At 30.8% G+C, this 27,457-nt stretch overlaps 1 protein-coding gene across 3 annotated transcripts in view; it reads left to right on the forward strand.

The window, feature by feature from the left end:
- The window catches only part of LOC126733544 (protein O-mannosyl-transferase TMTC1-like), an 894,879-nt gene that overhangs the window by 728,079 nt on the left and 139,343 nt on the right, over nt 1-27,457 (forward strand). For all 3 annotated transcript variants that reach the window (XM_050436879.1, XM_050436878.1, XM_050436880.1), the window contains one exon: nt 421-524. In XM_050436879.1, the coding sequence (XP_050292836.1) occupies nt 421-524 (104 nt within the window). The remainder of the gene's footprint in view (nt 1-420; nt 525-27,457) is intronic.

A 27,457-nucleotide genomic window follows, 5' to 3' on the forward strand; every position in this document is an offset into this window, starting at 1 on the left:
ATTTAATAATATCAGTGCAAATTTCAGACATTTTAAAAAGATAGCGTATGCAATTAAGTTATGCATTTAAATTTTTATTGGTATATTCAATCGCCGTAAATAAATTACCAACATCAGTTGATTTTCTGGAGAAAATTTGGATGCATTATCTAAGAAAGACCTATTATAGTTTACATAAAACTAATTTATAAATAACAGAAGCAATATATTAAGATTTTTTATTCTGAAAGTATTTCATAGTTACCAGAAATGTACGCTCCTTATTTTTAGTTTCAGAAAATTACGAAGAAGCTTTATGTACAAAATAATATTGCGCATATCAAAGCAACGCTATTCCCGTAACTTCCATATGTATGTACTCAAATACCGATAGAAAAGGTGCATTTTCACGAAAACTAATATAAAATTCTTATATTTCAGACCGGAGTGCTGCTCGCACTTAGATTGGCAATTTTGCAGGGATCCCTCCCTAGATTCTGCGAACAAGATAACCCGGCGGCCTTTCACACTTCAATATACGTTAGGTAAGTGCCCAAGTTGATTTCTCCTTATTTTCTAAAATTTTATTGGGGAAAAACAAATTTATAAACCGATTTGTATGCGTGTAGAACAAAACAAAGAGTCGGATTCAATCGGATTTTTACTGAAAATTTAATCCGGTACCGGATTTAAACCGCCGAAATTACAGCGAAAATTAAAAGTCAAAAGCCGCTTTGCGGAGGCTCGATTTTACTGATTGTGTCGTTAAAAAATTTGTTTGATTTATCCGCGGTGGGTTTGGGAATGACGGCCGGTAAATTAACAAATCAGGTTAATACCGGCAGGTTTTTAGAGATAAATTTGAAGATAATTGTGTCATATATATATTTTTTTGACGTGTTTAATTTGCATATAAAATACTTACGCATATTAATCAAGCACAAAAAACTATTGAGTAAAATTATCAAATGCATTTTATCATTATTTAATTGGGATGTTTTTTCTTGGAAGTCTCTATAAATATATCTTAAGAGTTATTACTGTAATGGTCGCTTAAACGTCATCAAAGTACAATTTAACTATTAGAAAATTTAATGTTTCTGTCCCAAAAAAGGTTCAATTGGTTAGTTCTGAAACTAGATAGAAGTTTTTAAGAAATATGAAGAAAAATGTTTTAAAATTAATTTTCTCATTTTAGTAATTATGATTAATTTCGAATTAAGTCGACTCATTTTGTACGTATATTAGTGTTCAAAAATTAGAAACAGTCTCTGAACTATTTTAAAAATAATAAAAGGTATGCCATATTCATTTAAGTTATGCATTAGTAGTGAAATTATTTAAGTTTTATTACGAAATATGTAAATTTTTAATTAAAAAAACTACGTTGAAATAAATACGTTTTTTTTTTATTCAACAATACTTGTTATGTAATGAATCTTTAACAGAATTATTATAAGTTTACGTTTATAAATCCTTAAACACAGGCAAAAATTAAAAATGGAAATAATAGTAACACGAGAAATCTGGGAGATCGGTTTCTTGAACCTGAACATAAAGTGAGTCTGAGTCTACGACTGAGTAAAGCTTTTAATGTTATATCGACATGAAAAAGGAAATTTTGTCATCTTCAGGGTTAAATATTCAACCTTTTGATATAAATATGATAGTGTTACAGTTGAGAGGTTAATCAAGTGTTTAATCCAAACAGGAGGACTGATTTTCGTCTGGCAGGAGCAAAAGTGATGTTATTAATTATGGGTGAAATTCAGCTGACAAAGGGACTCCAGAATAAGACAAGTTTCAGAAAAAAATTAACCAATAAGTTCGCAACCTCAACTTCAACAGAAAAGTGGAAAGAGCAAACGAGATACTAATAGAAAACTAATGAAAGTAGAAGAACCAACTAGAAAATTTTAAAACGTGGTAAAAGATTCCATAAATGATGACAGAAAGTTCCTATATAGAACCTAAAGTGCTACCATTAACTCTGGACACTTCTTGGCTGTGTATCTGAACCGAAAATGAGTAAAATATTTTGAATAACAGATCGCAGAAGACTGAGAGGAAAGAGAGAAAGAGAGAAAATGAAGGAATAAATTTGTGTTAACTGAGTATAATTTTAACAATCGACCATCCTGTATAGTAAACTGAAATTGTATTTTTATTCAATATTGCGTCAACTTATGTATGTATTGTGGCTTGCATTTAACAATATCCTAAATTTTTTTTAAATAATAAAATATACGCTCTAACCATTTAAGTTATGCATTTCAACGTCGTTATCGCAGTTCTGTTAAGACATATGTAAGCAATTTAAAAATTAGGAACTTAAGCTACTCTAAACATGTTTTTATTTAAAATTTTTAATTTCGCGGATTATTCTGAAGCATGCTAATTATTCTAAAAATAGCTACATATAAAGGACTAATTATTCCAGTTTGAATCCTCATCTAAAGTTGCTAATATCTATAAGATTAAAATAAATGTATTCGTTATATTATTAATTTTTAAAAGTATTTTAATTATTCAAAAGGTTTTCAGCAAAAACGTTTAAGCCGTTTAAGTATATTTTAATTGCCCTGTTACTATTAAAATGCGACTAGCAATTAGTTCTCAAAAAGCGTTTAAGTATAAAAATTTATTAAATTAGTAGAAAATATTAAAGAAATTAAGGAAATTTTTCTGAAATTTATCGCATTTTAGCTACGATTAATCTTTGAACTAAGCTTTAAATGCATGTTTATATTGAGCCTAACGTTTTTTATATTAAGATATCAATGCAGTTTTAAGCCAATCTTCAGTCTATTTTTTACTGAAAAATACTAAAAGATTATTTTGAAAGTTCATGAATTTTAATAGTTGATTTTTTATTATGAAGATTTAATAAAGTCCGGTTATATTTGGAGATATCTAAAAAAAACAAGAATTTAAAAAGTTATGAAAAAAAAACAATTTTTTTTTTAAAATATTGTTAGTTTGAAATCTTGTTTTTGTTTGTAAATATCCTTTTTATTATTAATAGAATTTCATATTTTCAGTAATTTTTTTTTTATGTTAACTACTTTTATACACGTAACATTTATAGGATTTGTATCAAAAACATAAAATAAAAGTCGAAGAAGTTTTAGTTTTTTTAATTTAATAAACATGAGTTACAGGCCTATATTAATTTTAACATCAATTAATCTTATCAAAAATGATAATTTTATTCACAAATTAAAAAATCAGCCATTATTAACCTTTCGAAATGCAATTACCAATAATTGATTATCTGTGCTTTAAAGTAAGAAATCATGTTAATTAAATATATCATAATTATTGCTTTAAATTGATGATTTATGGCTCCTGTGTTTGCAAGGTTACTAAAAAATACTGCTGACAAAATAAAAATACATAATTTAATTTAATACGACATTTCATGTTTTTCATGAAACTAGATAGAAGTAGTTAAGAAATATAAAGAAAAGTTTAATTAATTTTCTCAACTTTACCGTTAAGTTAAAGCACACATGGTTCACTTTAGTTATTATAGTGTGCTGTAACTTATAATATATGCAACCTTTTTAGATATTATGTACATAAAATAGTGTTAAAAATTAGAAATTTAAATAATAATAAAAGGCATGTCTTATCCATTTAAATTATGCATTCTAGTATTATTATTGTAGATTTTTAAGCAATATATCAGTTCTTAAAAAAAAACTACATTAATATATTTTTTTATTATTCAATAGGATGCAAATTATCATCTTTCATAAACTAAGACTTACTATCTCATAAATGTATTTACAACACAAAGCGTGTTTAAATTTAAAACAAAAAATTAAATTTAATTTAAAGATTTGATTAGTAGCAATAACCCCTTTATAAAAAATAAAATAGATGTTGTTGCCATTTAATTTATGCATTTTAACATCTATATAAAAGTTTTTTAGGTACTGTGTAAACATATAATCTGCATATCATTCGGGTATTAATGCGACTTTTTTGATTTGAATAGGGAAATCAGAAATATATACTAAAAATAACAAAGATACTCGCTTAAAATTTAGTAAAACAGTACCGTAAACTGGGGCTACTTGCACACGTTTTCAGCACATTTTACAATGTACCCCCGTACATTGTAACTTTACAACTTTGCAAAAATTACATTGTACCGACCTATTTAAGGGCTACCCATGGTTGGTATAAAAATTGGAAGAATGCGGCCATTGATCCCAAAAAAAATTTGTTTGTGGGGTGTGCAAGTTACCCCATGGTTGGGGCAACTTTCACGAAACATCCATGAAAAAATGTTTATAAACTGCATTCTAAAACATATTCTGTGCATGTTACTCCTTAATCATATGAAAAAGAACCTATAAAAAGGGCCACCGTTACAACCAATTAAAAATCAATATTTTTAAAGAAAAAATAATATATTGTCAAAATATATGAAACTTAAAAACAAATTCTTTACCTATAAATGCTTAGAAATACTAATAAGAAGTTATTAAAAAATAAACAAACTTTATCTAGCAAAACTTTGGTAAAATAAGTCACATTCTTTGAAAAAATCACAAGTGTAACAAAAACAAAACATTGGCTAGTTATTATTGTCAACTAGGAGGTCCTTGTCGGCATCACTGTCATCGACTGAAGATTCATTGTCTTCCGAATCCTCACACCATTCGCATTCCAACAGTCCACAAATCCAAGCTCGACTACGAGACGCATTACTTCCAGGCTCGACTTTTTTTCCCCTTTTGCGTTTTTTCTCAACCCCTGTTCCATGGTGCTCTTTCAACAAATCAACCAAGCTGTTGTCTAAGACTCGTTCGATGTCTGCATCTTCTAGTCCACCAGGATTGCGCTTCAAAACTTCGTCGGGATTTGCAGGATGCAAACCAGTTGCTCTAAATCCTGATTTGAGATTCTCTGCTACATTTTGACTTATCCCTTTCCACAATCTGGGCAGTAGGTTTGGAAATTGTTCTTTCGGGATACAGCCTTGGAACCGCGACTCCTTTCTCCACTGATCGAGAATCTCTCTCCATTTTCTTTTCATAGGCGTAAATACGACCACATCAAGGGGCTGCATTAAATGCGTGGCATTGGCTGGAAAGAGAGTTATGTAGATGTTATTTGTACCACATGCCTCTATGACCTGTGGTGAAAACTGGCTTGCCAGGTTGTCACCAACGAGAATCATCTGGTCGTTATTTTCTCTGGTGGATTCGACGTGATGCAGGAAAACCTGGAAGAACCACATTTCGAATAAGTTCATGTCGAACCATCCGCTCGCACTGCTCGCATATTTTGTTCCTCGTGGTCCACCTTGCGTTATAAAGATTCAAAGCTTTATATACAACCATTGATGGTAAAAGGTCTCCATTGGCATTTCCGCAAACCATTAAACTGATCGTAGCTCGGGATTGCTCCTGAACTCTTTCCACTCTCTTCGTGTTCCTTGGCACTACCACCTTTCATAGGATCATCTGTAACGTTGGTTTCATCATAGTTATACAAATTTGAGCTTTTCACTTCTCTAATTGCTAAGTCAATATTATTAAAGAAATTTAAAACTTCATTACGATCCACTGATGCTCTGGATCTCTTTATGTTTAAAGCCATTCTAACGCTTAAATGGTTTCTTTTTATAAATAATTGTAAGAAATCAGATCCAGGGAAGTTATTTTTGAATATTCGAACATTTTTTCCTTGTTTGTCCAAGAATTTTTTTATTACGTCAGGAATATCAACTTTTGTGAGAGGAAATCCCCAATTTGCTACAACATCCAATGTCTTTGAAATGAGAGCCTCTTCTTGATCACTTAAAACCTTTGGACGACCAACTGATTTCGAGTCTGCACCAAGAAGTCTTCGACCTAACGTAGTCCGTTCTACTTTGAAAGTTTCGGCTGCTAATTTCCTCGACATACATTTACTGCATCTACCGCTTGGCGCAAGGCGTTCTCTGATCCGGTAATTTCTTGCACGTACAAACCATTTTTGTACTTTATTTACCTGTAACAACAGAAAGCCGGCAATAAAACACAAAATAACATAACCTAAAAAAAAGTAAACAAAAATACACGTGGTGTGCAAGTTACCCCAGGGTGGACAAGTAGCCCCACATTACGGTAGTTGTTTATACTATAACCAGTATGAAATCCTGACTAAATAGAGGGTTTAATAACTGGATCAGATAAAAGTTCCCTAAGTTGGTCATATATAATTTTTTCTAGAATAATAAACAGGATGCACCCCTAGAAAGATCTAAAACATTGATGGGTTAAAAGAGTGATACGTCAGACCGATTTGACTGTTTAGAAAGACTTTTTTTCCAAAGGTATTAATTTTTAGATAAGGATTCATTCATAATGTAAATAATATAATAATAAGTAAAATATAGTGAGGTAGCTTTTGTTTTAATTTTGGACAAAGTCCAACCACTGTCTCCTCTATCACTGGTCAAAAATTAAATTCAGCTTTAATAAAAGGGTGTGTCTTGTCATTATATAGGTCTGAAATAATCAACAGAATAGTCATTAAATGGGTTTAGTCAATTTTCGATATTTAAACTTGAAAACTCGATTAACAAGTGAAATTATTCATCATCTCATAAATACAATCCCAATCAATATTATATGAGTCGTTGCTATCTATTATTAACCGGTCATAATCAAAATATCGAATATATCTGTATATTACTTACTTGTACAGGAAACCTGGGCTTAATAAATAATTTTAAGGAATATAAATCCAACCGAGATGTCCATGTCAATAACTATAAAATGTGAAGATTTCCTCGCAAAAACAAGCAGAAAGTAGATACATTTTAACAGTTTCCTGGCGCTATCAAAATTTAGAAATTATCTGAAGTACTCAAAAAATCTTTTAAAGAAAACTTAACTTAATTTCTCAAATTTATTAGAGAAATTACTGTTACGATTAACTTTTGACCTAAGTCAAGTTTAGATTGGCCCTTTAATTTTTTTCTCTCTATCTGCCTCTTTATTGACTTTAAACTTGCTTATATTAAGACACCAACTTACTTCTTAATCAATTTTTTTCTCTTGAGATTGAAATTAATTTACGTAAAGAAAAAGTCGACAATAAACGATTATGTTAACAAATAATAATTTTTTTTTAATAATTTTCTTATTCGTTGATTTAAGTTTCAAATAAATTAAAATGCGTAATTTAGTTCATTTGTTACTGTCTTTCTATTTTCTTTTCTAGTGTCTAACGTCAACAATTCATCAAGGTTTGTGAGGCCATGTCTACCAATTTTCACATTCGCATATTTTTGTGTTAAAAACCTATTAAGGCTCCTAATAATCTCTTTTAACTGATTTATGCAAAATAAATTAAATTTCATACCCATTTAAGTTATGCATTTTAATATCATTATCGAAGTTTTTTAAGAACTTTGCAAAAATTAAATTCTGTAGCGGCTTTAGTATTTATATAACAACACTAAAAGAACTAACATACATTCATACATACATACGGATATACATAAAAAGGTAAAAATAAAAATAAGCTTAAAATAAAATAAAATAAAATAAAACATTTAAAATATCTTGAATAAAATTAAACTACACTAATATAAGTTTTTTTTTCTATCCCTATTAATATACTAAATTAAAAGAATAAAACAAAATCACCTATTTATTATCAGCGCAAAAGTCTAATTATTTTCATAACAAGTGACGCTTATGCTTCTTAAGTTTCTTTTAGGAAGTTGGGTATTTTTTTCGCTAGCTTCCGTTGGCGCTTTACGTTTATTATTACTACTTGAGTCCTGGGTTGGCTTTTGGAATTTTTGGCCGATTTGATTATGTGCCGGTTTGATTATGTGTTTTTTTTTATACACGCTTGATTTGAGTTTTGCCTTGCTTTCTTTAGGTACTGGTATGAAAGTTTTCGGTCTGCTTGTTCCTTCGCTGTGTAGTCAGAGAGATAAAAACAAAAGTTCCTTTTAATTTTTCACTATTTTTTAAAATCTCTTTCTTTAAAAAATAATTACTTAACTCTAACGAGAGTGACCGCCTTTTTTCAGCAGCCGGTTTGCCCAGGCGAAATACGTTTTTTAAAGCCGAAAAACGGCACTCCACTTCTAGGTTTTGATTTATCAATTCTAAACACTCCCTTATGTCAGAAACTTCGTCCGTTCCTTCCTCTTACCCGTGAATGAGGATTGTATACCTCCTGGAATCCTTTTCAACCCTTTGAGGCTTACCTTTTAACTCCTTTACCTCCTTTTTAGTTGCTGTGTTTTCCTGCCTTATTTGATCAACGTTGACCAGAAGTTCCTCTTAAAGTGTTTTTATGTGCTCCGTAATTGTGCTAGTAATAGTGATCTATTGAGGGTTAATTTGATTCTTCGTGGCTTTTTACTAAGTGTTCTACTAGCTCTAACAGTTCTTGACTTTCCATACTTTTGTATACTAGGGTCTAAATATTAATTCCGGTACGTGTATGGTTCGCTATTTTCTATGTGCGGGATTTACTTGAAATGCCGATAAAAGAAAAAAGTGCACTTGTTCGAGCTGATGAAAACATTTTACCAATTTTTAATTATTTTTAATATAAAATCTACAACATTTTAAGGGATACAAATTTGAATAAATCAAGGTAAAGTTACGTAAATTTATGCTGATTAAAAGAGAAATATTTTTCAAAAAAATAAAAGGTATGATCAATTTATTAAAATATTACTAGTTTAAAATCTGTAATTTTTTATTATTAATATTGTTTGATAAATTTTTAATTATTTTTTTTCACCTTTTAGCATTTGTCGGAGTTGTATTAATATCCTAAAATTATCCATTTTAGAACATCGGAGTAATAGCTCTTTATTTTCATAATTAATAAACATGAATTATACCCTTGTTTTCATTTTATTTTACATTAAACTTCACACGTCAAAAACATAAATTTAAATTTAAAAATCAGACATTATTAACTTTTCGAAATAGATTTAATCATAATTAATTATAAAGTACAAAATAATGTTATTAAAATATATCGTAATTTTTGCTTTAAATTAATTTATGTAATTACTTGATGATTTATTGCTACTGCTTTTGCAAGGTGACTAAAACCCCACTGACAAAATAAAAGTGCATAATTTAATTGGATATGATATTTCGTGTTTGAGTTTTATGAATCCAAACATTGATTTAATGCTAATAAATTAGTATAATTTTTGTATTAATTAAATGATTATCTACTATATAAGTAGTATTACTAAAAGTATACCCATCTTAACTTCATAGAAAAATATATTAAAATAGCAGATAACCTTAGATCCTAATAGATTATCTATAAAATAATTAAATTAATAAAAAGATAATTAGAATTTTTATACTTGATTTTAAATAAATGACCTTATGAGGTGACGAAATTAATAAGTCCATAAACTAATTAAAAAATAATTCAGTTATTCGATTAAAACGTAATTATTGGCCTCGGTATGCATTTTGCTCCATTAAATTCTCTTTAATATGATTTACCGGTTGAGTATATATTTTCAACATATTCACTAAAACTATGTTTATTACCTTTATTAAAAAATCAATACCTTCAAAATGAGGGTGTACAAAATTAAATACAAAATCTCTTTTCACATAAATAGACCGTTGACAGAGATTTTCGTATGCAAAAGCGTTTTCTTGTTTCCCCTAAACGCTACTATTTTATATACAAATAACGACCTTCCCACTACATGAATAAAAGATTATTTTTTGAGGCACAAATAAAAAATGTACATACCTAACAAACAGAATTGAATTTGAATAAATTTTCCTACCATCTACAAAGTCCGGTAATGGATTACAAATATTTGCGAACGATTCGCAAGCAAACACAGTTATTTTTAAGCCATATAATATTTTCGATATAACTGCATTCGAAAAGGAATTAATTCTCGGATATGCCGGGGCGTTCCTTTTATTTTTGCAATGGGATATTTCAATTTTAAATGAAGTCGTTCTTTCAAAGGGGGGTTTGATATATCGACCAAGTGGAAGCGAACGGGAAGGTCTTTTATTTACATTTTTTTTTTGGTGATGGTGGTTTCGGTTACGAGGCAGATGTTACTGACTTATTTCCATTACTCTGTTTTTTTATGTATTTTATTGGAATTGCAAAATTTTAATAAAAATCGTGAAAACTTTTGCTTTCTATATGACAAAAAAAACAATACATGCAATAAAAAGCAAGGAGGAAATTAAACTCAAAGTCAAAAGCAATGATTTTCACTGAAGAAAGGTCAAATTTCAACTAAACTAAGACAAGAAATAGACTGTATACACAATAACACAAATAGACAACTGCATAGTCAAAGCACAAAGAGGCATTAATGCGATGAAGAATCTAACTAGAGTATGCAATTGTCAGAAGTCACACTGGAATATGGAACAATAGGGATGTATGTATAAAAGATTAAAAGCAAATTTAAACAAAATAGACAACACACAGTATTAAACACTAAGAACGGCCTGAGGATGTATAAAATCAACCCCATGGCTAGCAGCAAAGTTTGCAGGGAAAATCATGTCAAAATATTAAATGTTACAGTATGGAGTCAAGTATTATTGACACAAATACTGGTCAAGGCAATCAACACCAGCCATAATAGAAGGGACGGATCAAATACTTCTATATTACAATTACATCTATAGAGACTCTAAACTTAAATGTCACAAGTTTTCCTGTACAATATGAACAAAAACTATAGAATACTTAACGACCAACCTAAAGAGGGCCAAAACGAAACAGGATTAATTTAAATTTTAAACAAAAATTATCCAGAATATACTAGAATATACAATGATGAATCTGTGAACCCAAATAACTATGCCTGTGGATATACTGCACCAAAACAAAGGCAAAATTCAGTCAAAGATTAAACGATACTATTAACTATACATCGATTATCAACACCTGTCTCAGTTCATTAATATCCTCGGTATCAATCTAAAATTGTGTTTTCCTATTGCAGTTTATCCAACTGCGTACGAAAACACGCATTTTATAATAATTCCTCGTTTACTTTTAAACTGCTTCGGTTTCGAACAATATTTTTTAAACTGTTTTATATAAAATAAATAACATTTTGTACCCATTTAAGTTATGCATTTTAACATTATTATAGAAAAATTTTAAAAAAATGAAAATTTCAAGCCGCTTTAAATACTCAATTTTAATATGGCTTTATTAAAATATAACGACCATTTGATATTATTAAAAAATGTTTATCTAACTGGTTAAGCTGAAGATGTTAATCAACATCTCTAGAAAGTCGCTAAAACTAAATACCAGAGTTTTAATCATCTCCTGAAAATTTTAATATCTCTATAAGTTTCATTACCATGAAAGTATGTAAACTTTTAAAAGTTTTCTACCTAAAATTATATACATCATTGCATAGAAATCTGTAAGCCGTTTAACTATTAAAATGCAACGAACAATTAAGAAAAATTACATTTGTTTCCCGAAAAGCCTTCAATTATAAATATTTGTGACTACTACTAACTAGAAAGAAATATTCAAGAAATCAAGTAAAATTTATATTTTCTCCGAATCCAATATTTTTTAAATTGTTTTATATAAAATAAATTAAATTTCGTGCCCATTTAAGTTATGCATCATTATAGAAAAAATTAATAAAAATGAACATTTCAAGCTGCTTTAAATATTCACATTTTAATATGGCTTTATTAAAACATAACGAGCATTTGATATTATTAAAAAATGGTTATCTAAGTGGTTAAGCTGAGACGTTAATTATATTCCGCCTCGTTTCGTAAATAAGTCAAGTGTAGTATCTTCGTTCTTACGTCATCGATCACTAATTTTAAAGCCAAAATCGCTGATCCTGCATCCTGGCATCCGCTGCTTGGTTCGCGCCAGGTTCCTCGGTCTTCGTGTTAGTGCGAGATCGATTGCATATATTCGATCTAAAATAAGTGCGCGATATGCCGAATTCGTCAAGAAAGAGACGGCGTAGCCGATCTGAATCGCCGGTGTCAGCTAGAAGTATTTCTAAGCTACTCAAAAGTTTTGAGTGTCGTTTAAAGAACATTGAAAATAAAAATAAAAAATGCCGTCGCATTTCTACGAGTTCTTCTGAGATATCTTCTGACGACTCTTCTGAGCCCGAGGCACCGGAAACTGCCCCTTCAGCATCGCTTCAGTATCCAGCAGTTGTAATACTATCAGGTAGGTTATATTTATATACCTAATGTAAATTGATAAATTCTGGGAAAGTCTCCTATTTCCGGACACCTGTTATTAATTGTAATACTGCCAAAAAAAAATGTTTGTTAATGGTTTTATATTGAGAATAACAGATTGTATTTTGTTGTTTGTGAACACAACATTACTCTATTTCGGGCCGCCTTTTGTCTGACATGCATCACTCCGAAACAATTTCAAGACAAGAGCTGGTAACCTAAAATTTAAAGAAGGAATGGAAGGATACGTTGGCTAATTCTTCATTGGATGACTATCTCTTTGGAAGTGATCTAGAGGATAGATTAAAGGCAGCTAAGTCATTACAGCTTTCCTCCCAACAACTGAAACCAAACCTGGTTTCCAAACAATCTCCTGGTCCTTTAAACTCCAGGAGTCCAATCAAGTACAACAACAAACGTCAGGGAGCACCAGTGATTGGACGTTACCGAGCAGCAGCTCCTACCAGCCGATACAGTCGCAATGTACACCGGCCAGCCTACAAACATCGAGAAAAAGCCCAGAATGTGGGGAAACATCGCAGCTTTTAGAGGTATGCCCTAGTGCAGCGGGTAGATTAAGATATTTTCGCTCTACATGGAAAAATATAACCCCAGATAAAACTGTGTTATCTTGGCTTAAAGGTTATAAAATTTCATTTTTACCTCTCCCGAAACAAGTAAACATTTCTATTCCTCAAAAGTGGTCGTCAAAAAAATATAAAATTATTCGCTTCCCGAAAAGTCTTCAATTACAAATATTTGTGAAACTAAAAAGAAATATTCAAAAAATCAAGTAAAATTTGAGTATTTTTTCAAATTTATCATAGTGCATTTTAGGTACGATTAACCTTTGAACTAGGCAAGTTTAGAGTACCCCGTTAATATTCGTTTAATGCATACCCATATTGATTATTGCTCATATTAAGATATCAATCTAGCTTTTAGTCTATTTTTTACTACTAGGTTAAAATAAATTTACGTGAAACAAGTCAACAATCCCAAAAATTAATTGTGGAATTTTCTACATATTTTATTCAATATTTCATTTACTATTAACTATATATTGATTATCAACACCTGTCTCAGTTTATCAATCTAAAGTTGTGTTTTTCTATTGCAGTTTATCCAATAACATACGAAGACATTCATTTTATTATAATTCTTCGCTTATTTTTAAACTGCGTCTAGGATATAGATGTCACAAGAGGAAAAATCCAGGCCAGTTTTTCGGACATATCCCTGTCTCAGTTCTTTAATATCCTTGGTATTAATCTTTAATTAACGGCGTATTTTATCATCGGTACTTTATATTATTGCACTGTTTCTCGCACAATGCCTAAATGTGGGTCCCAGGGTTATTATTATTATTAGCCTTTACTAGGGCACGCAAAGAACACGCAGCTTTTATTGATAACCCCAGCTTTAGTATTGAAAGACAAATCAATGTCATAATTGACAACTAATTTAATCTATAACCTCAATTTAAAAAAAAAATACAGTAATACTCTAATACTTAATTTATAATTGTAAAATTTAAGATTATGAAAGAAAATAAAGTAAAATTTAATACTTAATACTTATTGATTTGTACATCTTATAATACCTCGCATATACGTATTATATTATATATTTAATTTAAAATCTGTGACCATTTCTACATATTAATTCCAAAAGAGAGAGCCAATAAATCATCTGAAAGAAACCAAGCCAAAAAGGGGGTACCTGAAATTCTGACTCTCTCCGACTGGCAGCAGGGCCCACCTGGTCTGAATGGGATCCGTTGTTGGCAGCTATACGTTTGGGCCAAAAGGATAGCGGCAGATCAACCAGTTAGGAGGCCTCCAGAATGTCTAGCAGGTAGTGAAAGGCATTCGGTATTAGATGTAGCCGATTGGAAGGAATGCAGGTTCCGGAGGTAATGATCCAAGCGACTTGATGTGGTAACACGTGGAATAGCAAGTGAGGTGGAAGTAGTAACAATAAAAGTGCAGCAAAAGCAGAAGCACAGGATAAGCAGAAGGTACAGGAAGGACTAAAAATGGGGACCACACATGAGATTCGGCATGGCTGTCAGTTTTATGGCATTTTTGTATGGGTAAGATGCATTGATGTTCTTTTGAATTAAACCGAAAAGCGTGCAAATAATAAATTAATTAAATGAAAAAAATAGGAAAATGACTTAGAAATGTGACATGTGCTAACTTACCGAAGATGAAATGTGGCCGTTTTTGGGGTTTATTTATCACAAAAAAAACAAGGAATCCTATAAACTCTTAGGCCTACTTAGTAAATCAGCAATTAAGCCATTCTAGCATATACTAGTAACTACTAAAAAAAAATTAGGCTAAGATAGGGTCTACCTTTTCACATCCGCATTAAGCGAAACTATTTGTCATACTCTAGAACCAGATAAAGAATGAATCTATTAAAAATAGGATTGTCAGTTTCCCCCAGATTTTAAGGAATGCACTTATCTGTCAAGTACCTAGGTTGACATGCTGGGTTTAACTACTGGGTACTATCCGGTACCAACATTGGTTTAAGTAATTTGCAACTATGGAGCAACTTATAACTTAGCAACAATGATTTACAAAAAAAAACTGACAGACCAGTTTGACATTAACATTCTTATCACTATTGATCCTTATGACTTGAACAAAATAAACAAATAATTAATATGTGCTCAGTATTCATTAAAATCTAAAATAGGCCAAATTGACCTGCAAGGTAAAATCAATAGCAGTTCTTAATGCTATTCAATCAATAAAACTATGAAACAATATCCCATATTATTATTTACTTTCCTTATCCAATAATGGTTTTCCGTTTCAGATCGGGTATGTTAGGAGGGACCATCTTAACGGTGTATCATATCTGTGTAGTGTACTATATATTTATATATGATTTTTATATAAATTATTTAATGAAACTATGGTTGAATTTTACTTTATCTTGGCAAAAAAAAATATATCAGTTAATATATCTGCTGGAGATTAAACCTGTAATAATATCTAATTTTCATAAACTCAAAGAAATAAATTCGCTATATTATAAAATACATGACTTTTTTGTTTTTGGTATTTTGTACGGTGTTCTAAAACCATATATAAAAAATATTTTCTGAAACTTTTAAATCCAGAAAAAGTCATACTAACTCGCAATAAAATTGGACATCTTAACCAATATTGTTAAAAATCAGGTTTTCAGACTAAAAAAATTGTGTTGATATTTAAACGGTATTTAGTTAAGAATAATAAAACTAATACAATATTTTATCCATAAAAACAGAGATGTGATCAGATTGTTCTAGTTTGTCCAAGTACAACTACTCCAAGAAAACAATTTAAAGAATCTTAATTAACCGTTTTTGTTGGGTTCTTCAAAACCTCAGAAAAGGTCTCATAAAATGACTTCCCCAAAAGACTATTGTATTCTTGATTCAATACAATCACGTAAAACCTAGGACTATTTATGAAGTTCTATAATTGCGAACCATTATTATACCTTAGGATCCTTGTGACAAAAGATCTCAAGAACTATAACATGAAAAGCCAATCTTTATATTAATAATAATCTCTGTTTAAATAAGTTAAAGCCTTACTCCCACTTTTTTTTAGAAAAGGAATATACGGCCTATCTATAAAATTATATTGATTATGTACTGAGTGCCAATGCACTTTCAAGCCAGTTGCATAATTATCCTCTATTTCATAATTCTACAGTAAAATAACCCTATTGAAAATAGGACATAAAACAAGGGTATATGACACGTATGTGCCTACAACGTCCCATAATTTGTACTTTGCTGAAACCTATAAATTTTCACAAATTAATATCGGCTCAATATATCGCTCTTGTCGTACGACGCGTTATTTGAATAATTACTAATTGATCGTCGGCTTAATTGTTTCTCCTGCTTTTTCTTTCTTCTTCGAATTAATTTAAATGTATTAATTTTTTAAGATCATTTAAAGGTTGTTGAAAGCGTTTAAAACCAGCTGCTTTCGGTATCTACTACCAGTAGTTAATCGAGTTTAACAGCTCTATTGGCTTATAAACATGTAACAATTTATTTTTGTGTTATGCATGAATTAAATAGATTTTTTTATTAAATCTATATAAAATACTGAATCATAAAATATACTAATGTTTGGTCACAGTTTTCATCATTTATGTATGTATTGCATCAGTTTCTTCTGGATTTACATTGATAATAAATTCATTCATTTCGATTTTTATTATTATTTGGTTAATATATGTTTGTTCAGTTGCCTGTTTTTGTATTTTTATTTTATTGTCAAGTAACGAAAAATTTAAATTACAAGATTTTTTATGAAAAACAGAGTGAATTTAATAAGGAGTTTTTATTGTTATGTGCTTTTAATTTTAGGTCTCTTGATAAGGCAGATACGGGATATCAGTTCCTCACATAAAAGGGAAACTGTTGGGCTTCTGTTAAAGGGTCTTTGCATACTACAAGTGAGTTTGTACTGACCACTTAACTCCTTTTTATTACAATTTTAGTTTTGGAAGTAAAGGTTCACTTTAAACCCTTACGAGAAAAGTGTTAAAGGAAACTTGTAATAGATCGCAAGTTTTTAAAAATAAGTGTATGAATATAGACAGAAATGTGAGAAAACTGACCCTTTCAATTTTCATAAGTTAGATGTTGCATTGAAATATGTACCAAGTCTAAGGACAGGTGTTCAGATCGTCAATACTCATCAAGAAAATGATATAGAGGAAAAAACTGTTGAATTTTATCAAAATGGCATTTCAGATAAAGAGCAGGTGGAAGAGCATTGGATGAATGTTCTTTAAATATTACAGCATTAGTCAAGAGAACCTAGGAACCAAAATTAATTATCAGAAAAAAAAACTAGAATTTTAAGTTTCTTCAAAAAAATCAATTCAGTGGGTTGGTGATGTTTTATTAGATATTTCGATTGCCATAAAAACACTAGTATCACACACTATATTTGTATTCTGTAGTTAAAGTTAATTCGTACGATTTATTTAGGGTTCTACTTACGTTTAGTTTAATATTTTCATCTATAGTATCTAATTTTTAAGTAGTTTATCTTGTTTGAGGGCCTCATCTTGACCCCAATTGAGGTTATATTATTATAAATTCCTATATTTTAAATTTTCTAGAATTTGTATAATTGCTTGCTTTGACTGTAAGACATCTCTTAAAATTATTCATCTCTTTTGACAAAAACAAAGGAGAAGATTCTAAATATTTCGAAATTGTTCCATTGGACTTTTGAAAAGGACTCGAGTCGTGATATTTTATTCAGTTTTAATTGTTTAGTCAGTTTTTACATTGGAAACCATTAAACGACACTCAACGCGAGTTAGGTTAGAGTTTTTGACGTTGCCAATAAAAGTATTTTCCTGGTTTGGTTACAATATATACAGGGTATCCCGAAATTACATCGCAATGTTTTACCAGCCGCATCTTTGTCTAAAAATAAGACAAAAACTTCAAATACAGGAATCTTGAAAAATGAATCGTTTTCATGTTACAGGGTGTTTTTAAATTCCTATTAAAGGTGGTTTTTTGTTAATATTTTCGAAACGCCTGGTCGTTATTTTTCCTATTTTTTATCGTATACTAACTGTTATTGTTACTACTATACAGGGTCGATTACAATTAGTAGTCAGCACAGATAAAAACCTCATAACTTTTTTCTGGTTTCTTTTTAATTATTTGGATAGTAAAATTAAAAAGAACCAACATTTTTACATAAAAAAGGTACCACAAGATCAATATTTTAATGGGGGGAACTGTAATAAATATCATAAATTTTAAAAGATCTCCTAGGGAATTAGTCTATTACATTTATTGTAGTTGTAACAACTTACCGAATATGAATGTAAACTTTAATTTTCCTTATAAGTACGTCGAATTTTAATAGGCTTTTAATTTTATATAACAGGAAAGTAATAATTATGCATGTAAATAGTGTGCAGATTGGAAATAAATTAGTCCATTTCAGTATACAGGGTGTTTGGCGGAGGGTTAGCCAAACTTGGTGGACATATAGATAGGCTCAGATAGAAGATATTTTCTTAATAAACTTGTGTTCTAAAAGTCTCGGGTTTCTTTTCATTGATTTTGTGTTATTTTCATGATTTTAAAAAAATTATGCCTTTTGACATCTTTAAATTTTTTTAGCATATTTTTCACGTTTTTTTTTTACATTTGTATTTAGTCTGTAATGTATATTGAATCTAAAAAAATCAATATCAAGTACAAATAATACCGAAATAATTCGTTTTGAGCTCAAAAAGTTAATACAAGTAGCAAAAAAAGTTATGAAAGGTAACTTTAACTTGACGCAAAAAAAAAACCAAAATCTATCAAGATGTTCAGATAGTTTTAAAAACATCTCCAGTTAATACTCTTTTCAATGATATACGATGTGTAACACAAAGCCGACTAACTTGCCACAATTCATGACTTTAAAGGAAAATAAAGTAAAAAAAATATATTTTTCAAATTTTATGTATTTATTTCAAAATTACAAATTTTGTTGAAACTGCGCTCCCTTGGCTCTTATACATGCCCTACATCGCCGTCACATTTATACTGTCGTAAGGCGAAGTCGCATCTCTTCTCTGACGGTTAGAAAAGCGGCATTGATTCTTTGAATTAAGTGGTCTAGATTGTCAATTTCCACCTCGTACACGAATTCTTTCGCACGTCCTCATACGTAAAAATCGAGAGGGGTTAAATCAGGGGATCGTGGAGGCCATGCGATGGGACCTGCTCTTCCGATCCACGAATTGGGAAAAGTATTGTCCAGAAATTCTCTAACGGCGATCCGATAGTTTGCAGGACACCCGTCATTCTGGAAGACGATTGGCCCCGTCTTCATTAAATATGGGTATATCAGGCAATAATTGTGGGAGATCATTTTGTAAAAAATATAAGTAATTGTCCCCGTTAAGGTTTCTCGGTAAGTAGTGTGGACCGATGAGGTGTCTCCCAATTACACCTGCTCAAACATTAAGACTGAATCTTGTTTGGAAAGACTTGGCTCTGGTCAAATGCGGATTTACGTTTTTGTTTTCCCAATAATGTAAATTATGTTGGTTAAATATCCCCGCACGTGTAAATGTTGATTCATCTGTCCATAAGATGCTTTTTCAAAAGTGTCCATTTTCAACGTCTGCGTAAAGCAAAAAGATTTTCATATTAACCTACAGGTTATTAAAATTTAAAAAAGAAAATTATTTTATCTCTTAAAAATGTTAATATGTAGTGTATACAAATTCTATATATAGTGAATTCAAATTATTTCTCCCTAACCCTATTTAAAAATAAATTTAACTGTTGTTAAGCTTGTTGTATACTAAACATTGATATGATTTTAAATTGTTTGTAAATGTGCCCGTCATATGAAAAATTACTAATTGATCGTCGGACTAGTAATTGTTTCTTTTTTGCCCTCATTCCTATTCAATTTAATTTGAATGCGTTACTTTTTTTTTGAAAATTTAAAAGTTGTTGAAAGCGATTAAAACCGACAGCTATTGGTCGAGTATAACAACCTCGTCGGTTTTCAAACTTTTAATGATCGGACTCTTTTGTGTTATTCTTCAAATAAGCGGATTTTTCGTTATTAAATGAAACTCGCAACAGGCTTTAAATTCAAGCCTATTAAAACTTTCATATGCTCGTTTTTTTTTTTGAAAATCGTTTGCGGTTTGTTACGTGGAGTTTTATTCATTAGGACTTAGGACCTTTATGTATTTGTGTTGGGTGGTTTATTAAAGTTTAATCCATTGAGTTTATTTTAAACATAGGTTGGTATTTATTTCTGATAAATACAGGGTCGTCCAGTTTAAACTTCATAAATTTTAATGCGTGATAGAAAATTGAAAAATAAATAGACTTAAAAATGATACAGGATGCTGAAGTTAAAAATAATTATTTGTTTATTTGTCATAACTTTTAAACTAGCAGCTCAATTTTAATTAAATTTCGCATGCAGGTTATTGTCGTGAATTGTCAATTACTGATAAAGCCAATTTTTAAAAAAATTGCCAGTAGCGTAACATACGGAAGGACTTGGTCCTTTTTTGGCTCAAATTTACGAGGCGATAAAATATTTTGGTAATTCTGCAGTTTAGCAGCTTTTGTCAAAACTGACGAAAAATGGTCGGGTTTTTTGCAAATTGAGTAGATTTGCGTATATATCTTTTTACTAAGAGTGGCGGAAAGCCAAATTTTATTACGACGAGGGTGTTGTCACTCACTATGGGACGTGATTAATCATTAGAATAACCCTGTATTCGATTAGTTTTGTCAACAAATAGGTGACAACCTGAGGTGAGGTTAGGTGTGGTGTTGCCAGTTCTGTCGTCAACTGCGTTTTGTCACTTTGCAGCTTAAGCTTTGTCCCCAGCCTGGCTGACCTTCTCTAAAATGTAAGTATGGAGTTCAGACCCTTCATACTTTCTAACATGAAAAAGTATATAGTGCGCTCGTAAATGTAAGGCACATGTGCTCGACGTCTCAACTCAAGACAATTTATGCCAACCCAACCTAATCCAACCCAACCCCTCGTAAATGGGGGCTTATGCCCCCCGTGTGCTTGTTAGGTAACCAATGTCCCAATGTTAGGCACATGGGTAGCTTACGCCCCTCCGTTGGGTGTTGATGGGATGGGATGGGTTGGGTTGGGTTGGGTTCGGTTGGCTTTATCTGTGGTCTGTGCGCAGAGCCTTATGTTCCCCTTGCAGTGATAGAGGAACAGAAGAAACCGAAACACTGCACATATACCCCCAGAGTCGACAACCCATTTGACAGATAGCGACTGTAATTAAATTTGTGCAAAAAAAAATAAGAAAAAATTTAAATAAATCAGTTTAACTCCATTTGTGAGTACTTCACATTGTTTATAAAGAAACTAATTGCAAAATACACCTTCCGCCACTTTATTTTTTTTCAGGAAAAAATTAAGCCATTTAAAAAAGAAAACCGGTGAAAATTTGACGCTAAATTTGACAAAAGCCTCTAAACTGCAGAATCATATTATTTTTACTTCGGACCAAAATCTAAAAATTACCAAAATAATATTAAAATCAATATATTTATAGAAAATAATAGATTTAGTTACAAGAAAAGGTAAAAACGGTTTTTGTGAAATTATATTACTTTGTTTTATGCATAATACCTAACATTTCACGTAACTAAAAAAATAATGGATGAAGAGTGAATTCTCCACTTTAGAGAAGGCACTCCTGAGTCAGCCACACTGGGGATAAGGCTGAAGCTGCAGAGTGACAAAACGCAGTTAACGACAGAACTGGCAACACTACACCTAACCTCACCTCAGTTGTCACCTATCATGAACGCCCTTATTAAAGTTATGTTTTATTTCCTCATACTTATTTTCTAAACCCTTAAGCTCCTTTTGTAACTTTTTATTCCTATCTACTAATTCTCTACGAACCTGAGGTTCTTTTCTTAAATTAAGTTTAAATTGTGTAATTCTATCTAAAAGCACAACAAATTCTGCGCTCATTTGTCCTAAAACTTCTACATACTAATTAAAATTTTAATAATTAAAAGAGATTTTTAAGATTTAAAAAAATTAAAATTGTCAATACAATTCCAAGATTAGAATTAAAATTAATTGCTAATATAAACTGGTAAAGATAAAATTGTGAGCTTAAAATGAAAGTTAAAATTTTACATATAGAACGGCTACAAAAGATTACAACAAAACGGACGAAAACAAGAATAAAATAAATTTCACAATATTTCAACATTTATTTAAAACAAATCCTCTTAGGTGCCGCTTGAACTGGTTCAAATTATCACTTCTTTTAATGTCATTGGGTAGCTTATTAAACTCAATTAAGCCCTTGAATAAAAGAGTATTAAGCATTTGACTGGTTCGACATCTATCTACCAGAATAAAATCTGTACGATTTCTTGTGCTCTATTCATGTACAACTCGTCAAGAATAGGAAGAGACGTGGATCAAGCTCCACCTCCGATGCCCACAAAATCGCGGCCAAATTCGACAATATTCCTTCATTATTTCATGCATTTTTGAGAACGAAACATTTGTACAGTCCGCAACAAATGGTTAGTATTAATCTATCTATCTAGTATCAACTATCTCAAATATCAAATCTATCTAACTAGTATCAGAACAAATATTAAAAGCGGAATTATATAGTTTAATAAAAATATATAAACCTAAGTATAAAACCTATCAAATAGATAAGCTTATGGTCGATGCAGGTCATTCAGTCTTAAGACTACCGTCCTACCATACCCGGACTTAAATCCAATTGAGTTGGTATGGGCTGCTTTAAAACAATATGTTGCTGATAAAAATATAGATTTTAAATTTGCAAATGTCGATCAGTATTGTGACGAATTTTTTTCTGAATATTCTCAAGAGAAGTGGAAAAAATGCTGTGATTATGTGATTTCTTTTGAGCGTTATTTCATGCAGCAAGAACCAGCTTTGGACCTAGTTGTGGATGAGCTACTTATGAATTTGCAAGAAGATGACAGCGATAGTGATTCGGATTTTTTGGAAAACAGTAGTGCCCAGTCAGAAGACGAAATTTAGCCGTCAATTTAATTTTATTATTTCAATAATTTTTGAGATAAAGTAAAACGGTAATTTTTGTAAATAGTGTTCTTAGTGTTCTTATTTAATTTAAGTAATTAAGCTAAGAATAAAATAGTCCCAACAATTTTTTTTTCTTTATTTGCCCTTTTTAAGTTAAGATAATAATTATAATTTAAAGCCGTTTGCAAAATTTCATAAGTACGTATCATCTTTTATTTCCATTTTAATTTTATTCCAAATTTTTACTCTTTTTAATAGGTATACAGGCCTATAAGAAATACTTCAAAATCAAAGTAGGTCTATGGCTATGAAATGCGGTATCGGGAATAATTTTGCATTCTAAGCATTTTTTTCTTATAAACTTTTTTTTATATCTTGCCTAGAAATACTACTTTACCTACTCATTAAATTTAAAAAAATCTCTTATCAAGGCATGCTTCATTTTTAAAAAATAAAAATATGCTAAATTTTATTTTTTAACCAGGCAGGGCTAGATGCCAAACGGTCAAATTTCCACTACAAAATTTTTTGTCATTTTTACGTATAAATTCGCTCATCCTGGGACACACTGTATATTTTTTTGGGAAAAAACGTAAATAAAAAAAATTATTACGAAAACTCAGTGGCAAGTATTACAAAGATATTCATGACAATAAAACTGGCTTAAATCGTCCTTTAAAAGAGACTTTTTTTTTATTGACTAAATAACACAACTTTTTCTATAGCAAGATTATTCAAGTTATTTAGTGTACTTTTGAGTTTCCTATATTGGCCTTCTTTTAGTTAACTGAAGAATTTTTTTTGGCATTTTCTCAATCACGAAGGATAGTAGTACTAATTGACATGTATGACATTTGAAGTGTCATTTATCGCTTATCCCTACCGACACCCTCCGCTATCTTACGGACGATAGACAGTTATAAATATAGCGAAACGCATGCGCATTAATGTTGTTTTCATCATTGTCAAATAATAATTATTAGTAATTCAAGTTTATTTAGTCTCCTTTTATCTGAAAGAAGTTCAAGAGAAGTAGGGTCAGATTTATTGATAAATATGACCAAATACTTCTAATGGACATCCTAGCGAATAATCCCTATGTTGATCTAGCAAAATAGAGCATCATACACAATAATTTTTGTCTGATTCTAAAGCTACAAAATCTTCATTACAATGAAGATTTAGGTAATTTCCAATTTTTAAATAACGCTACCTACTTAAATAATTAGATATAATATTATAGACCAAATATTAATAAAATATCTATAGTTGGTTTAATATTAAATCAAAATGGTTGCAAAATTTAAGAAGTAATAATCAAAAACAAAAGAATTTTTTCGAAATAAAGCATTTTGCTATTTTTAGATAAGGGGTAAACGTATCACCTATTTCGAAAACACTTTTTAAGGAGCTGTCAAACAGCGGCTAAGATAACGTTTACGTCTATGGTAAGCGTCAAAACATATGCATCTTTGAAAGCTGTCTATTGTGTTATAATGAAAGATCGATCAATATATTAGTTGATGAAATGAAAAACCGCAAAATATCTACACTGATACTGTCTCAAATAATGAATTAAGTGATATTCTCATAAGCTTAAGATGAAAAAGATGTGCTTATCAATATAGAACGTCTAAATAATAAGGAATTTGCAGACGATGCAATAATCATAGTGTTTTAGCTATCAGAGAGTGTAAATTATAGTGAAATATTAATTAGAGGATCTCAGCCATCTCTATTATCAAAGATAGGGCCTGTTTTACCCTATTTTTAAATCTTAACACCTCTAAAATTAGATTTTTCCACATAGATACCATACCACAAGGTAAAAAACAAACTCTGTCCATATCAATAAGCAAAAAAAAAACTTTAATTTGAAATAGAAAAGGCTTTTCCAAAAACGAGTTTGGCCCCACTCTGTTTTTCGTCACACAATGTTTCATTAGCATTCGATTTGCATATCGGATCGTCAATGCAAATGCGCTCCACGTCAATGGTCCACGGCACACATCCGCCTAACGAATATCTAAAGTTTAACAGAATTATTTTGTATTTCAACAAAACCCAGTGTGCCGTTTCATTTCAAAATCGCATAGCATACGAAATATCTATATCGGAAGCCTGTTTATGAATGCACAAAGAGAAAATCCAAATGTGCTGTATGGAATTAAGGGTGGATAATGTTATTTATCTATTGGTCGATATATGATTTAGTGAAATAACGTATTTATGATAGAATAGTGCTCAAAGGGTTTTGCAGAAAGAGAGATTTTTATAATTATGAAGAAAACTGCGATTAACAGAGAAAAACTGAGAGTGTCGAAAGGAAATTTTGACACAAGATACACTAAGGACATACTCTCTTTAAAAATAGCCAAAAATCAAGTTTATTCAGGAAATACTTCGCAGTCGTTGAAGATCCTGCTTGAGTTGATTAAAAAAATGTTTATATTTCGCTCTTTTCTCTATCCGACCGACCAATAATTAGGAATCTGAAAGTCGGGTACAGGGTGTCCCAAATTCGAGCCTCATTATTGGGATCTCGTAAACCAGAAGGTCAGTTTTTTTGAGGCAAAGTTGCGCAATTTGACGCTTATTAAAACGCCCTTTTGAAATTTCAAAAATTCCGAATACTTCCGAAGGTATTTGGAAAAAAAACGAATATTCGCGATTTCATTTTTTTTGCGACTCTCTTTGAATAGATATAACAAAATAAATTACTCATTCTCATTGCTACTTTTTCTATATTACAAAATGGTGTCGTCATATTTTCAAACCGACGTTTCGTATTTGAGCTGTCATTATCAAGTTTGTTTTAAATACGACCCTGAGTTTTTTTATTACCGATTTTAAGAGCCCCTTATGTTCCTAAACCAATAGATTCGCTTATTAAAATTTTTTGAAACTTTGCACATTCTGTAAAATGTACAGGGAAGCTAATAATTGACCCTCTTAAAATTTACATGGGTTTTCCTATGTTCCGCTCGGCGACGCACCACCCGGTACATTACTTAACATGATTTAAAAGTCACTAATTTAGTAATCCTCAGTTTGGTAATTTATTACCATCTCTTGTGAATTTTCAGCCTATTGGCGGAATAGAGGATGTTGACAAAGCAAAATTTTTATTTTTATTTCTGCTTTGAAGTTTTTAAACTCGTTATCCTGGAATTTACCATCAGGTATGTCGGGATTAGTTTACATTTTACTTCGTTATGAGTAAATTTACTTAGCAGCTCTAAAGCTGCATAGTGTAATAAAAAAAATTGCATAGTTCATGATTTATATTTGTTCACTACTTTACCAGGCCAACCTTAATACTAAACATAAAACAAATATTTCGAAAGGGCGATATTTTTTTAAAAACGACCGACCATTAGATTCTACCGAAAGATTCCCCAAATAAAAATTATTACACAAGTTGCCCTCGCACACTATACAATCAATACCAGCTTTTCTAGCGCTTGCTTCGATAATATTAGAATATTTTAAAATATCGTGGCAAGAATTATGATAAGTACATCCTCTGTATTGCACCTCGTCTCCTGCTGCTTTATTAAAAACGACAAAGCAAGAATGTTCTACATTTGAGCGTTGAAATGTATTTTTCAATTTGTCCAAACCCATTTTTAAAGTATCCATTATTTTACTGATCATTTCTGGTAGACCTCTGGCCTTTTGACCAAATTGTCCTACTATTGCATGGTTGGTACACGTTAATTCTTGTACCTTCTGCTCGCACATTCCATTACAGGTGTAACATTTATTTCCTGCATAAGAAAGTCTTAAGAAAGACACCACAGTACAAATTACTAATAAGTATCTCATTTTTGAGCTTGTATATTATGCTCTTCTTAAAAAATAGAAATTATTGATTATTTCATAAATACTTTGACATTGACATCAGGCAATTAAGTGGAAAATTTAATGGACACCTACAAAACAACAATGATTTAATAACATTTACCTTCCTTTACTGCATTTAGTCTTGCAAGGGTTGAAGAAGTTTCTACATTTCTAATTTGACTAAGTATGAAGACGATTAATGTGGTTATAACTGAAACGAATTTTTTATTGTAAAATCTAATTTTCGAACAATGTTCTGACAGTAAAGGTGTTGGAAGTGTCATTACTCAGTTGACTAAAGATTTCTTGGTTTTTGTTGATGTAAGTTGCTTCCAGAAATCTTCCTGCATAAAATCTTTGCTGCTGTCCAATACAGGTTGTCGCCATGCTCTGATATATTCTAATAGAATTGTATAGAAAATAGTAGATAATACAGTGGCAAAGCGTACGAGTAGACAAGGTAGACACTGTCTACCCAAAATTATCCAGTTATTTGTCATTAATTTATTACGTAATTATTTCATGTAATTGTTGAATTACAATTAAAAAAATAACACAGAACATAGTCGCTCCTTACTATTATTATATAGTATCTAAACGGCTATAATATCTATATATCTATAATATCTAAGGCGCACCCCACCTGACGCACCAATTAAAATAAAAATGCAGGGCTGACCCCCAATTATTGTATACGAGCCCCAGAAAGACATATTGATATTTGTCTTCCGAAATTTAGAGCTATTAATCGAACCATATACGCATCAAGCAGGTGGCAGAGGTCCGGCCGCATCA

This window comes from Anthonomus grandis, chromosome 2 (genome assembly GCF_022605725.1).
Source record: "Anthonomus grandis grandis chromosome 2, icAntGran1.3, whole genome shotgun sequence".
Lineage (NCBI taxonomy): Eukaryota > Metazoa > Arthropoda > Insecta > Coleoptera > Curculionidae > Anthonomus > Anthonomus grandis.